General features: G+C 41.4%; 1 protein-coding gene and 1 long non-coding RNA gene across 2 annotated transcripts in view; one reads left to right on the top strand and one right to left on the bottom strand.

The window, feature by feature from the left end:
- Positions 1-1,846, top strand: part of LOC123992674 — a 30,933-nt gene extending 29,087 nt beyond the window's left edge. Inside the window, exons 2-3 of the long non-coding RNA XR_006831288.1 lie at positions 1,422-1,588; positions 1,731-1,846. This is a non-coding gene — a long non-coding RNA (uncharacterized LOC123992674). The remainder of the gene's footprint in view (positions 1-1,421; positions 1,589-1,730) is intronic.
- A 6,137-nt stretch (positions 1,847-7,983) lies between these two features.
- LOC124001786 (C-Jun-amino-terminal kinase-interacting protein 2-like) overlaps positions 7,984-15,831 on the bottom strand; it is a 49,759-nt gene continuing 41,911 nt past the window's right edge. The window contains exon 13 of the mRNA XM_046308864.1: positions 7,984-14,579. Within this exon, the coding sequence (XP_046164820.1) occupies positions 14,507-14,579 (73 nt within the window). The 3' untranslated portion in view covers positions 7,984-14,506. The remainder of the gene's footprint in view (positions 14,580-15,831) is intronic.

Genomic DNA, 15,831 nt, shown 5'->3' with positions numbered 1-15,831 from the left:
CATGGTGCTTGCCTACGGAGCTGTGAGGGGAACGGCACCTCAGTACCTCCAGGCTCTGATCAGGCCCTACACCCAAACAAGGGCACTGCGTTCATCCACCTCTGGCCTGCTCGCCTCCCTACCACTGAGGAAGTACAGCTCCCGCTCAGCCCAGTCAAAACTGTTCGCTGCTCTGGCCCCCCAATGGTGGAACAAACTCCCTCACGACGCCAGGACAGCGGAGTCAATCACCACCTTCCGGAGACACCTGAAAACCCACCTCTTTAAGGAATACCTAGGATAGGATAAGTATTCCCTCTCACCCCCCCCCTTTAAGATTTAGATGCACTATTGTAAAGTGACTGTTCCACTGGATGTCATAAGGTGAATGCACCAATTTGTAAGTCGCTCTGGATAAGAGCGTCTGCTAAATGACTTGAATGTAAATGTTAAATGTCAATCTTCCAATGATATGCCTACAAATACGTCACAATGCTGCAGACACATTGGGGAAACGACAGAAAGTGTAGGCTCATTCCTTGCGCATTCACACCCATATAAGGAGACATTGGAACACAGCGCCTCCAAAATCTGGGGCATTTCCTGTTTGAAATTTCATCTTGGTTTTGCCTGTAGCATCAGTTCTTTGGCACTTGCAGTTTTGGAAACGTCAGAGTGTTTTCTTTCCAAAGCTGTCAATTATATGCATAGTCGAGCATCTTTTCGTGACAAAATATCTTGTTTAAAACGGGAACGTTTTTCATCCAAAAAATGTAATAGCGTCCCCTAATGCATAACTGGTTAATTGCTTCCAAAACGGGCAGCGGTTGGTGTACAAGGTATATGATTAACTTCTTGCGACTTTCAAACCCGGATCCGGGAGCGTAATCATAGCCTCAAGACAATATTTTGACAGCTTTGGAAACTTTAGAGTGTTTTCTATCCTAATCTGTCAATTATATTTATATTTTAGCATTTGGTCCTGAGAAATAGGCCGTTTACTTTGGGAATGTTATTTTTGTATCAGGGTAAATCTATTGGAATTCAATCTCTTTTTGACAGCACCCCTTTTGATTTGAACAAAACCTCACATACTGTACATATTTTCCCATTGTAGAAGTGCTCAGAAAGTGACTTTTTGGACCTGAATAGCAAGACATTTAAGAGATAAAGGTGCTCAAAGTTAACCTATTTAGCATACCCCACTATACCATGAGACATCAATCTTCCTCAATGGAAAAGATAAACGGTTGAGTTTGATTTAAAAGCTTATAAACAGGGTTGTCAAACTATTTAATAATTTCTTTATAAAAAAATGTTTTATTACAAATATATAATTTTGTTTAAATCAAAAGGAATACTGTCAAAGGGTGATCAAAATAAAATGTTTTTACCCATCAATGTTTTAAATAAATACAATTATGGTTGACTTTTCTCATTAGGGCATCTTTGCTGAGAGGGCGTTACCATCCCACTGATGCACAATGATGTCATCAAGCAGTAGCCTGACTTCTTGGATCTCGAGAGGGCTTACAGCAACTTCGTCACAGACTTCATCACCCAGTCTGCCAGGATGAAACAACGCTTCTTCCTCTACTACCCCTCCCATGTAAGCATCTCTTCTTTCTCCACTACCTCTCCCATGTGAGAAGCTAACAATCACTTAAAGTTCAAAGGTTCTGTGTGTACCTCCAACAATTTTCCAGGTGAACAGACTCTGTCTTTCCCCCTCTTTCCTGTCATCCCTCCAGCACACCCACTACCCCCATTATGCAGGCCTAGCAGCGTTAGGGTGGTCTCATAGGGGTCCTTTTGGTGATGCTCTACTGGAGTTTGACTCTACATTAGGGAACCTGCTGTCAGCTCCGGAACAGACTGGAGTCCTCACCAACACTCATACTGTTCACTGCTGATAACGGGTAGGAGCTATGTCACTGTGTGTGAGATGGTGTGTCAGTGTAGTTTACTAGTAGCGTGTACAGATATTATGTAATAGTTTAGTGTCATACCATGTGTGTTCCTGGGTTTACTACTGGTTATAAAACAAATGTGAAAGGACTAAGAGCCTTTCACATTTTACGTTTGGTGAACCTCGCTTTCCTCATCCAGGCCTGAGTTGATGTGTATGTCCACCCCCCCCCCCCCCTCACATTTAAACTAGATTTGGAACTTCATTTAATTTGAACTACTTTTTCCAGGAGTCACCTATGAGACATTATTCACACTCAAGAGTTTAGCTCAATGCCATTTGGGCTGAAGAAGAGAAGATGAGTACATTGCATAATGTGTTCTTAAACCAGGCATAGTCATTGTGTGTCTCTGTTCGACTTAATTGGTGGCTCGTGGCAATAATTTTTGTTGTTGTTTTCCTCAATCAGCTGAATGCGCCACTTAGTTTATAGAACTGTGGTTACGTGAGTAACCTTATTAGCGGCTTGGACAAACAGAGCGGTAAAAGCAGTTTCTAGCGCTTCTTGAAATAGTTTTCTTCCTACAAATTTGGTTATAGATTTTGAATGGTTGGAGCTATTACCTGTTTCCACCTACAACACAAGCTGTGTAGGACTCATTAGAAGGGAGAGAGTGATGAATCTGCACAGAATAACTACAAACGATCATACTTACAAGATTGTTTGATGATTATCTGTGATGTTTTCCTAAACTTTCCAATATCTTCCTGAGGGAGGCCATGATGTTCTACCCTACAGACCCCAGTGAGAAGTATAGCCTGTTCGCTCTCAGGCTGGGCAAATACAAAGCCCACTTCTACACATGTGGTAAGTGTGTGTATGTGTGTTTGTGCATGCACGTCTGTGTGAGAGAGAGTCACACTTCAGAATAGGGTACTCCAATGTTCCTGTTTGTGTTCCTGTGCTCTTTTGTAATTAGCCTTTTAAAAACAGGAAATGTCTAAACAGTAAGGCAAAAGGGCCAGCTAGATGCTGAAATGGAACCTGGCCTAAATCTAAAATCTCTGTTTCTGACCCACCTTCCCTGGTTATCTGTCTCCCATGTGCAGGCCACAGTGAGATCACCCCAGACCAGGACTGTCACATCTCCTTCCTGAAGCCCCATGATCCTCCCTTGCTGTTTGACCTGGTCTGACCCCAGTGAGACCTACCCCCTGTCCCTCCTGGGACACTCTGACTTGCAGGCCCTGCTGCAGAGGATAGGGATGGTCAAGGACCAGTTCGAAGCCTCCACAGAGCTTGAGGAGAGCCAGATCAGGAAAATCTAGAGCCCTGCCGCTCCCTGCACTGCATCCCCAAACCTTTCTGCTGACAGTGTGGCTGATGCACCCTCAAACCTACAGCGCTAATTGTACTATACCTTTTGTAAGACTAGTTCTAGTACCTCTACTACTGTGGATGAAGTAGCCCCAAAATGAATCTCTGAAATTGTGGACAGACGGTTCTTTAAGCCATTTGAGAAACTACTGTATGTGGGAAGGAGCACTTAGAACTGGTACATCCAGTTCCACGAGTGTCTTATCTACACATTCTAATTCTATGGATGATGGCACCATCATGTGGACAAACCCTGCAATTCAGTGACAACAACACCTAAAGACTACTGTATTGGCTAGTTTCAGGAAATACAGACCAAAAATACATTGTGTGTATTCTTTTTAAATACAGGATTGTATTAATACACTTTTATAGTGAGAGTGAATGTAACCTCTTACACCCAGAGAGGAGTGGTAGCCAAATTTAAACCTCTCTCTACTAACTAGACCCACATGAAAAATACTACAGTTTACTATAGAATACTGCAGTACTTACTATATAATTCTATAGTAAATGATAGTATACTGTAGGATAATATACTACACACTATAGTATCTCTCAATCTTGTGTAGTATTTACTATAGAATGTTGTAGAATATTATAGTAAATACTGCAGTATTTACATTCCCCTCCCCCATAAGTGAGAAACCTACATGCCAGGTAAAGACCATATATTGTGATCCCTACAGGTTATATAAGAGAGCACAACCTCCACATATCTCAAAGATGATAAAACAAAAACACTACTATAAGTACTACACTAATGTCTGCAAAAACACTACAGTAAATACTATAGTATTGTACAATTCACAAAAACACTATAGTAAACACTATAGTATAGTAGTCTGCAAAAACAGTACAGTAAATAATGCAGTAAAGTACAGTCCGCAAAAACACTACATGAATTACTATAGTATATACTACAGTTCTTTTACTACAGTATTTAATACTGAAGTTAACTGTCAATACTACAGTATACTAAAGGAAATACTACAGTATTCACTAAAGTCCACAAAACACTGCAGTGAATACTACAGTAAAGTCTGTGAAAACACTACAGTGAATACTAGTATTAATGCTATTTAAGTATACTATAATACTTTTTCATGAGGAACAGCTTCATGTAAACAAATTGTACAGTCAGAGAGTGAATGGAAAATCTAAGGAAATTGATTTTTCAGAATTCCGCAGCAGCTCGTAAGGTGTGCTGCAGTATGAAGCTAATTTTACAGGAAGAACCACTGTATGTTATTGTGTGTTTGTATGCATGTGTCTGTGCCTCTGTCTGTGTTGCTTCACAGTCCCCACGGTTCCATAAGGTGTATTTATATCTGTTTTATAAATCAAATTTTACTGCTTGCATGAGTTACTTGATGTGGAATAGAGTTCCATGTAGTTATGGCTCTATGTAGTACTGTGCGCCTCCCTTAGTCTGTTCTGGACTTGGGGACGGTGAAGAGACCTCTGGTGGCATGTCTTGTGGGGTATGCATGGGTGTCCGGGCTGTGTGCCAGTAGTTCAAACAGACAGCTCGGTGCTAGGGTCAGTCTGTTATATCTGGAGTATTTCTCCTGTCTTATCCGGTGTCCTGTGTGAATTTAAGTGTGCTCTCTCTAATTCTCTCTTTTTATTTTTCTCTCTCTCTCTCTCTTTCTTTCTCTCGGAGGACCTGAGCCCTAAGACCATGCCTCAAGACTACCTGGCCTGATGACTCCTTGCTGTCCCCAGTCCATCTGGTCGTGCTGCTGCTCCTGTTTCAACTGTTCTACCTGCAGCTATGGAACCCTGACCCGTTCACCTGAAGTGCTACCTTGTCCCAGGCCTGCTGTTTTCAACTCTCCAGAGACAGCAAGAGCGGTAGAGATACTCTGAATGATCGGCTATAAAAAGCCAACTGACATTTACTCCTTGAGGTGCTGACCTGTGGCACCCTCTAGAACCACTGTGATTATTATTATTTGACCCTGCTGGTCATTTATGAACATTTGGATATCTTGGCCATGTTCTGATATAATCTCCACCCGGCACAGCCAGTAGAGGGCTGGCCACCCCTCATAGACTGGATCCCCTCTAGGTTTCTTCCTAGGTTCCAGCCACACCTCCACCTTTGGCATTCCTGTATTTTCTGTAGATATTATAAACATGGATTGCTACCACTGTATCATCAAAGGTATTATCTAAGTGAGTTTCAGAGATTGTCAGAATATGAATGTCATCTGTTACTAGCAAATTATTGATTTCATGAACCTTGTTTCTTAAGCTAAATATGCTAATGTGGGCTATTTTAACACTTTTCTGGGATGCTTGTATGTTTTTTTTGCTTTACAGGGAAGCTTAGCAGAGGTAGACATGCTCAGGTTGTTTATGTTAGTGCAGGATGAGCTGCAGTGGACTTCTTTCCTGGGCACACCACCTCAGTGCTAACAGCATAACTCTGGTTCATAGTCATATGATTACTGCACACAATAGCTGTGGGATCAGCAGAGGCATTCAGGGCAGTAAGAGGGACATAAATTAGGTTACTTACATAGTGTCTTCCAGCGCCCCTGGGATAATGTACATTTGCTGAAGTATTATGACAACTCAGCAACACAATGGTAGGGATTAAATGAGCTGGGATTGGGTCATTGATAAGTCATTGTCTCAACGCAGCCTTATAATGTTGTGAAAGGATCCAGGAACCCAAATAACTGTCAATAAATGTTACACCCACAGAGCTGCAAGTCTCGTAGACAGTTATGGAGGGATAAAAGTCTGCTGAACACTCCAAAGCCACGATATATGGAGGGCAGCGGGCCAGATATTATGGGGTGCTTGTTGGTGTCAAGTAATGACCCAATCAGTTCTTTAAAATCAATCTTCAGCTGTTCTGAGCTGCCCTTCATAATGTCATTCGACCCCACATGAACCATGACAGTATCAGCCCCTGGTGACTGACTACCCCAGGAAAACACAGTCTTTGCCCCCGGTACAGATATATGCCTCACCATCGAACTCCTTATGACAATAGCCGGAATGATCCAGACTCTGCCGTGTCTTGAAGCTGATTACGAGGCCAGAACTCAAATGAGAACAGGACTCCTGAGACGCCGGCTGCCTGTAGGCCACAACAGCCAAACGGACAGAGCTCTGATCCAGAGAGCACAGCCCAATGGAGGGGGACCATGGTGGTCCAGGCTGTGCCCAGGCAGTTGATTGACTAGGACAGGGAGAGGTAGCTGGAGGGACATCCACAGTCATGGAGGGAACACCCAAGTACCCGGCAGAAAACAGCTGGTACAGGGGCTCAAAGCTATTTTGAAAGTATTCAGTCCAGACGCGGGAAGAAGGCAGGCGTGCCGAGAACAAATCTTCTCCTTCTTTCTGGTTCCAACACGCATCCATTTACGCTCACCTGGAGTCGAACAACGAGAAGACATTTTCTGGTTCAAGCTAGTAGAGGGGTGCAGTGGCAGAAATTGATCAGAGTCGAGGAAGGTCCCATTATCATCCTCTCAAATGTTTTGATCCTGCTAGCTCTCATGGAATCCTTATTCAGTTCAAGGTGCTTGGTCAAATTTGTAATTTCTTCATGAAGAGTAATAATCCTTTCTTTAGCTGCATCAAGTTCAAAACATTTTTCACAAATGAAGGTATCCATTGGCCCTTTCCCCGTGACAAATCCAAACATCTTGTAGATCAAACACTTACTAGCATGGCAGTCCCCAGCAGATCCAAAGGAGTTTTCACTGCTGAACGTTGACACTCCAAGGGAACAAACATTTCCTGGTGCCGCCGGGAACTTAGATGCTCCCTCCATGGCCACGGATGCCCCAACCAGCCCCCCCCCCCCCACACACACACACACAACCGTGTTGTAATCTGTCTCTTGTTGAATGTGGAGAGCGAGAGAGAAGCGCAGGGAGATGGGTGATGACTGGGTCGGTTGTCATTGGCAGCTCGTTCCTTGCTACACACCGCACCGGCCCGGCTGCGTGTTAATGTTTGGTGTAGCCTCTCAGAGCTGTGTTGGGCAAGTCCCCAGTGTCTGTAGTCGAGTGGGATACAAAACATACAATTACAGCATGTACTGGCCAACAACTGGAGTCACACTCACACACTGGAAATAAAGACTTTCCTTAAGTAGTTCTATAGAGAGTGTTGTATGAGTTGAGCTCTTGGTAGCCTGGCTCAGTTATTGGTATCCAGGTACTAAAGTTTCCAGGGGTAAAAAGTTGAATGAGAAAAGTTGAGCGAGGAAAAAACTAAGAAGTTGGTAATTGTGTTAAATGCAGAGTTTTGATTAAATGGTTATTAAAAGTACAACAACGACAAACAGCACAGCAGAACGACAACGCGGATGTGTGACGTTTTTCAGGAAAGCAGTCACGTGTGCTGTACGATGGGGTTTTCTTGTCAGGTCATGTTTCTACTTGCACGAATGCGCACACACACAAACAGAAAAAATATTGTAACTTGGACCTAAATCATGCATTAATGTTGACATTTCAATTACAGTGGCATATTTAAGCAATAAGACCCGAGGGTGTGTGGTATATAGTATATAGTATGGCCAAGCTGTAAGACAATCAGCATTCAGAGCTCAAACCAACCAGTTTATTACTGGGGTTGGGATTTTACTCTATAAATGCACTTTAGACAGATGATTCATAGACATTGTGATCCAGCAGCACAGTCACACAACCACAAGAAAGAGACAGTCAGATGCATCCTGACATCAAGCATATAGTTTATTCATAAGATCAAACCCATGACAAGGCAGTGTTTTTCTTTGTTTTTATTTTACATTTTGACAAGTCCCCCTAATGATACAAGATAGATGAATGTGTTTTTGTCACATACTGATGCTCTAGTTATACAGTGAATAATATTGTTTATGGATTATTTTTAAAGTAGATTAACTGGATGTCTGAGCTGCTATACATGACTAGGGGATACTTGGTGGTTGGTTGGTGTACTTTAGCTATCAGGGAAGTTCAAAGGACTTCAATTAAGCTGTTACAAGACAGAAAAAATACACAAAACAAACTGGTACAGTTAAGAGATGGCACACATCTGGAGCTCAAAGCCATGGGCTACATTGACAAGATGCGATAGGTTACCGTCAGAGGTGTTGGACTCGAGTCACACGACTTACTCAATTAACAAATTTGATGACTCAGCCTGATAGAAAATAGAATCCCTTGATTATCTGACCAGGTTTTGGAACATTTTGTCTCCGTGGAGAGCCAGAGACAGTATCGCACTTGCAAAAAACAACAACATATTGGCTAGTGAAAAGCACACATGGACCTATGATTGGACCAACAAAGTCACCCAACACTGGGTGAGCTAAAATAGTGAGAAGGTTTTAGAGAGTTGAAACTGAATGGGCAAAATATATATATATTTTTATACATATTTTCATAGAATATATATAGCCTACCATTTGTATTGTATATTTATACAATTGCTTATTCGATCTGGTCATTAACATAGGCCTACGGCATTGAACAATTATTTTTAAAACATATCATCTGTGCTTCAGAACCAAAAAGCTGCGGGTCTTGACTGTTGACCAATGTCCAGTCATCAGCATTGGTGCGCAAAGGCGGTCGCACACATCCAAATAGTGACCAAAAAGCACTCGTTTAATTTTCTCCGATTTTGCCTGGTAACAACAGAGTAGCCTGCCTACATTAATGTGATCCATATGGAGTACCGTTTAGCAATGGTGATTTCATTTATCATTTTCAAATTTCAGATATGGCTTAGTTTGGGTGGGTTATAATTATACAGCTCAGTGGTAACATCACACTACCTTCAATACTTATGGGATGAAGATGTAGCATATTCTGGCGAATTGCTTATTTGTGAGGAAGAAAAAGACAGGTCATGCTTTCCATCCGATCCCGCAGCCTCTGCTGCATACAGGTGGGCCATTTAATCCTGCTAGCTCTGGACTCCAGCGAAGTGACAATGACCACGTTTACATGCGCACAGTAGTCCGGATAGGAGCTCATATCCCGCTTAAAATCTTATTCGGCTAAATTGTTTACATGCACCTCTGATATCCCGCTCACGAGTACACGTGAATAAACAGAATATTCCTCATTTAAATTAATATGGGCTAAATGGGATGGTAACTGAAATATGGACACGGACTGTAGGCATATTACCTCTCACATGTAGCGGGGTGAGTATAATTTGTGGAACCTTCCAACTTTGTAAATAACAAGGTTTCCAACAAACAACGCATTCAAAGTTCTATAGTGGCAGAATAAGATACCGGGTAGGTTGTTGGCAGTTTGGTTAAGTTTTTCACTCACCACGTTTATTCAGAAGAATGTCTATCCTTGATCTGGTAGCCAATGGACAAACATGAAGAATAATCTATGTGGTGAGTTGATGCCTATTTAGCTACTAGATAGCTAGGTGAATTGATCATGCTACTTTGTATGCGTTGTTTGTTGGCATGCTTGTACTTCACGAAGTTTTGGAACAGATTCATGTTGGAAGTGGAACGTTCCACAAATTATACCCACAACATATAGCATAATAAAATATTAACTCCTTCAGAATTACGCATTTATTGCAGTAAAATTATACAACAAATGTTCATTTCGTCATGGGAACAGGAATGGATAAATATTATTGATTTATTTCAGCATCTCGAGAAAATACAAATGCCAGGGTAATGTGTCATCTTTGACACTGTAATGCAAGCAGACATATGCACCCAAGCCAAACTGAAGTCTTATCAGAAATGTGTTTAATTGTTTTCTCAGCTTTTCTTTTCCTTAAAACCAATCAAACTGATTACATTTTGCACAGGACCAATCTTTCCACTGTTTTGGAGTTTTTGCATTTTCTTTCAGGTCCCTAAACAAAAGACAACTTTACCGGTATTTACTAGATTACTAATGCATTCATTCTATCAATGTAAGACATTATTCTGGTGAGCACTACTTTATTTAGTCTTCTGGGGCAACAATTTATGACAGGCCTACATGCAGCTTCTCTTCTATCTAACCATAGTTGACAAACAATTGGCCTACCAAATGTCAGAAGTTATAAGCAGAAAGTTGTCTAAATTAGTGGCGAATGTAGCTAGTCGGCTATACGGTCCAGTATGGAGTAGCGGCAAAATAAATTATTATGGATTTACGGTGGATTGAATTTGACAGGTAGCCCACCCTTTGAAGTGATTTGACAATCTGACGAAAACGTCATCGCAGAACCCCATGGACTTCACAACACAACATATGTGCAACTGAGCCTGCGCAGACAGCGAAAAACAACAGTAACAGGGTATACGTTGTTTACATCCCGTCTAAAATCAGCATATCCCAGGCATTTTATCTGCGTTTCTCATAACCGGGACAAAAGCTTTTTTGGGGTTATAGTAATTGGGATATGATGTTTATATGCACCATCTCAAAAACAGAATACTTGAGTATCCTGAATAATAACGGGATATTGGTGTGCATGTAAACGTGGTCACTGTGACATGATATTCCTAGTTGATATCGACAGCTAACATGAATGACTTTCAGCTCAAAATGCAGGTGTAAAAGGGTTGACTTATGTTTATTTGTGTATCTTTCGTTTGGAAAATGCATCACCGTTTTTTGGCCGTAATGATAGGCTAAATTTGAGCAGCGATTGTGCGCACCTTTGCGTGGGGGTCTCGAACTTTGAACCATTCCTTTTTGGGGGTTGCGGGTCAAACAGTTAGAAAACCACTGAGCTGGCAAACAGAGTGCTGATTTGCTGAACAGCTATATGATCGTGTGCAGCGCAAACGTCAAATTGTAGGGACATAGGATTGTCATAAATGAATATACATCTCTTTTTTGTTTGTTGCTGATGATCAAGAATATGAACCGTTTACTTTACAAGCTCATCAGCAATGGGGCATCAAGCAACAATTTCTAGCATAGGCCTACTGGTGTTTTGGTATGTCAAAATTGCTTGAAATGTATAATTTATTTATAAGACTTGCATTTGGAATTTGGTCAAATAAATTATTACATAATCAAAATGTGATGTTGACAAAATAATGAAAAGGGCTGTCTGGTAGCCTAAAGAAAATGGACAAAGATTTGTAGTTAAACAAGCCTTTGCCTGTATATTTTATATTTTTTTACTTGATTTGAGACACACACAAAAACTTGCGACTCGACTCGCTCTTAGAATGCAAGACTAGGACTTGACTCAAGACTCAACCCGTTCTACTTGGGACTTGATTTGAACCTTGTGACTTGAGATTTGCAGTGACTCGAATAATAGTGACTTGGTCCCACCTCTAGTTCCCGTGTGAAAGCAGACTCTGAAAGCTATTTTAATTGGTTAATCTTTACTACTCTGCTCTATCAGCGGATTGGCCAGCACTTGAGTGGGTGTGGCATTGGATATCAGCAAGGTGACACTGTTACGTGTGTCCCCTAATGACAATGTCACAGATTTGCCTAAAAGCAGTGCTGCTGAAGCCTGTCTGTGGGGTGAATGTCTGAGTTAGCAAGAACTTAGTGGTTCACAAAACATAGTGGTTTGATGTAGAGACAGTGACGTGTATGGAAACGCAACACGCTCAAATTAAAACAAATAATAAAAGGAAATGTACAATGTTCTCTCTTTCCATTGTGGTTTTCATGGTTCTTTTTTGAATATGTCTCCTTTTATTTGACATATTCCATTTCAATAACATCCTTAACGTAAAGGACACAGCACTATCTTGTTGACTCTCTATAGTATTTACAGGATCTAACCGACAGCAATGCACATTTAGATTATACCCTCTCCCCTCCTACTGACACCACTCTCACAAATAATAAACTGGTCACCATGGAGGTCCCAACAATGCTCTCCTCTACAAGATCTTCTTCTTGCCGTTTGATACTTGAAGAATAAAAGCAGTAGACGAGCATCCCTCGTCTTCTACACTCAACCTGATATTGGGGATTGCAGTATGACACCTGTTTCAATTTATTCTGTGTTGGCCACCTCTCTACTCCCTTCATCTGTTTAGATGTTATACTGTAGGCTACAGTATGCTATGTGAACTGGAAAAGACAACTGTAGAAAGTCAAATGTCCTATTATAAGTACGCAAACGATGTACTGTATATTACCTATGATAAGAGTGAAATCAAGGAGTACATGTGGAAAGGTCAACTTCTCAGGACATTCATCAGGCAGAATATGAGCCATTAGACATTGTAAAATCAACTTCTAAAACTGTTGGTCGGACCAAAGCAAGCCTATTATAGCCAAGAAACTACCGGTCTTTCAATGGTGGCACTTCAATATCAAACCTTTTTCTAACTTAAAGGGGAACTCCTCTCAAAAACTATCTTTTTGTATTTTTCCATAAATTATTAGCATTTTTCATCATCATGATGGTGGCCGGTGACATCTTGAAAGTCTTATATCTTGAAAACTTAAATGCTTAAACTGTATATCCTCATTTTGACTTGATCCACCTCAAAGAGAAGGTAGAATGACACAGAAGGCACCACTACTTTCTTAGTCAGCATTATCGATGTCATGACTTTACTTTCCTTGTCGCCTTATGGACAGTCAACCAAGGCCAATCTGGCCTTATTCTCAGTGGACTCAACTCAAACAGGGACGGACACCCACCTGTACAACAGTGCTTCCTGTGAGGGAGTAGTGTTGAACAGTCAGAACCGTGGGATTATGGCTTCTCCTGAAGAGGACCTTCAACTGTCCTCAACCTGATATTCAGACTGATTATCTCTGTACATGTACATTAGGACACTTCACAGTTGGACCAGATGGAAAGGAATATAACATTGGATTGTTTCTGTAATACTGTATTTGCATCATTAGAAGTCCAGAAGCTGAATGATTCTCCTTTTAAATGATTTTAAAAAATCTTTCTCTCTGTTCCCAAAGCACTGACAGTTATCACCCCGTTTCCATAGCAACCTCTTCCTACCACTGCTGTGTTTGGAGATTTCATCAGAGGAGCTGTTGTCCAATGACAGATGACTACTGAGACAGTTATGGACCATGGTGGACTGGGCTTACTATCAGGTCAACATCATCAACATAAGTCAGAACCCTTTCAATGTCAAAATGACCAACATGATGAAGAGCCTCCATTGCAAAACTGAGGCTTCATTCCATTTTAGCTCCTAGTCCCTTCCCCTAGCTCCTGCTCAGTGTTCACACCCACAGATGTGAAAGGATCTGGATAGGTGTAATAAATATGATGGCAACTCCATTTAGCTCAATTGAAGGGCTAACTGTGGCCATCACCACGTCGCTTACACCTGCTCGGTCCGTTCAGATCTGACGCCAGTACATTTTCAAACTATCAATAAAAAAAATGGTGGACTTCAAAGCTGGGGAAGGAACTAGAGAAGAGAACTGGAACCAGGCATAAGCCACATAACACAACCAGTGAAAGGATCTCTGAAATAGGTCCAAGTCCCACTAATTGTTCCTGACCCACCATTTGGTAAACACTGGGCTAAAACATCATCCCTCTCTTCCTTTCTATTTCTTTATTTTTCCTTTCTTCACTTCCTCTTGTTTGATTATTGGTTGTGGATGCTAATTTCATAGTTTGTATGAGTCATCTGTATTTCTCTACTGCCTATACATAGGTGTTCCTAATGTGTATATTTACAGATCACACTTTCTTGTACACGATACAGGCGTTAGCTCGGACCAATCACATCAATGTACTCTCTCTCTTCTTCTATCTTTGAACAAAAACATTTACACCAAACCTCACCTGACCAAATAATATGCTTCATTGTCCTCTTGATTTTTGCGCTATTTGTGTGTCCTAATTTTCTGTGTGTGATTGTGTGTGCATTACCCTCCTAGCCATGCATTGGAACATGTGAAATAGCAGTAGTAGGAATTTCATTGTTGTTATTGTTTTTTAAACCGAGGAGGATACATAATATCTCAAATACGGTACCAAGACTTATTCCTAGAACCGTATCATAGAAAAAGAAACAGGCAATCCATCTAGAAGATGGAAAATAAACGTATAAACAAATGAATCAATAAATAAGTCAATAAATGAATAACACACGTCGCATACTGTAGAACGGAAATTAACATTCCAGTTTTAGAGGGATACTGTATATATGGGGTATTTTACAATGGAAAGAAGAGCCACCAGTACCCCCTGGTGGTGAGATTGATGAACCTACACAAGCAGCAGCAGGAAGAGGACATCATGGTTGTCATGGCAACACTTCCTACTTCCTGCCTGCTTTACTCCAGGTAGATGTCTTCGGTGGGGCAAGCGTACTCCAGGTGCTCCTGGTAATACTCCTGGAAAGCCCGTCTAGAGAGCAAGACAGAGAACAGAGGCCTTAGCTTAACAAACAGATGTCTACAATCAAAATCACCCTGCAATAATGTCTCAGCCAGACTCACATCATGGTTCTAGCCCAAGATGAGCATCAGCTTAGTAAACATTTACCCATACCATTAATTAATGTCTGAAGCCTTTCTGTCCACTAACCCTGACTCCCCAGCCCATACTGTCCTGCTCTGCCCTCTGCTTTGCTGTGTCGACCTTGAACCATGGCCATCTTTAATAATTCAAACCCAATTTGCCTGATTCAGACAAGACAGGAACTACAGACATTATAAACCCCAGCGCACACACACACACACTCTCTGTCTCTGTCTCTGGCTGAGAGAATGACTCAATACTTTGTAATGACTTTTCTTCTCCTCTCCAGCATGCCAGCTGAACTAAAGAGCTTGATACTATAGGTATAGTAGTCTATGGTTTCCAACATTCTTATTCAGACCACAGTATGTCATATAAGCAGTAATGACCGAGATTGGGAGATAAAGCATTGTTAGGCTCAACCCTAATACACACCCCCAACCCCCCCCTCCTAGCCCTGCCTCTCTGTTTTGCACTATCCCGCAAGCCACATCGAGTCAGAGGGGTCTTCCAATTCAACTCTGAATGAAGGGTAGTGCCTTTTCAGTATTCTAGTTGGTCCTCCACACTAAGTAAATTGACATGCAGACTTCCTTTTGCGTAGTTGTCAAAACTCCCAAAACTGCAACCCAAGGGTCTAAAGTTGCTTCAAGAAGATGGCTGGCAAAATACTAGGATGGAAACACATGTAAGTAATCCTAACTTTAAAAAAACAAATTACGCAAAAAATGTACAGTTCAGAGGAATGTGTTCGTTAATGTATACTGAACACAAACATACAATGCAACATGCAACAATTTCAATGATTTTCCTGAGTTACAGTTCATTTAAGGAAATCAGTCCATTTAAATAAATTCATTAAACCCTAATCTATGGACTTTACATGACTGGTCCAGCCAATAAGAATGAGTTTTTCCCCACAAAAGGGCTTTATCACAGAGAGAAATACTCAGTTTCATCAGCTGATAGTCACAGGTGAAGAAGCCGGAAGTGGAGGTCCTGGGCTGGGGTGGTTACACATGGTCTGCGGTTGTGAAGCCGGTTGGGAGTACTGCCAAATTCTCGAAAACAATGTTGGAGGTGGCTTATGGTAGAAAATGAACATTCAATTCCCTGACAAAAGCTCGTAGACATTCCT

This window comes from Oncorhynchus gorbuscha, linkage group LG02 (assembly GCF_021184085.1).
Source record: "Oncorhynchus gorbuscha isolate QuinsamMale2020 ecotype Even-year linkage group LG02, OgorEven_v1.0, whole genome shotgun sequence".
NCBI lineage: Eukaryota > Metazoa > Chordata > Actinopteri > Salmoniformes > Salmonidae > Oncorhynchus > Oncorhynchus gorbuscha.
This window is presented reverse-complemented; position numbering and strand designations above follow the sequence as displayed.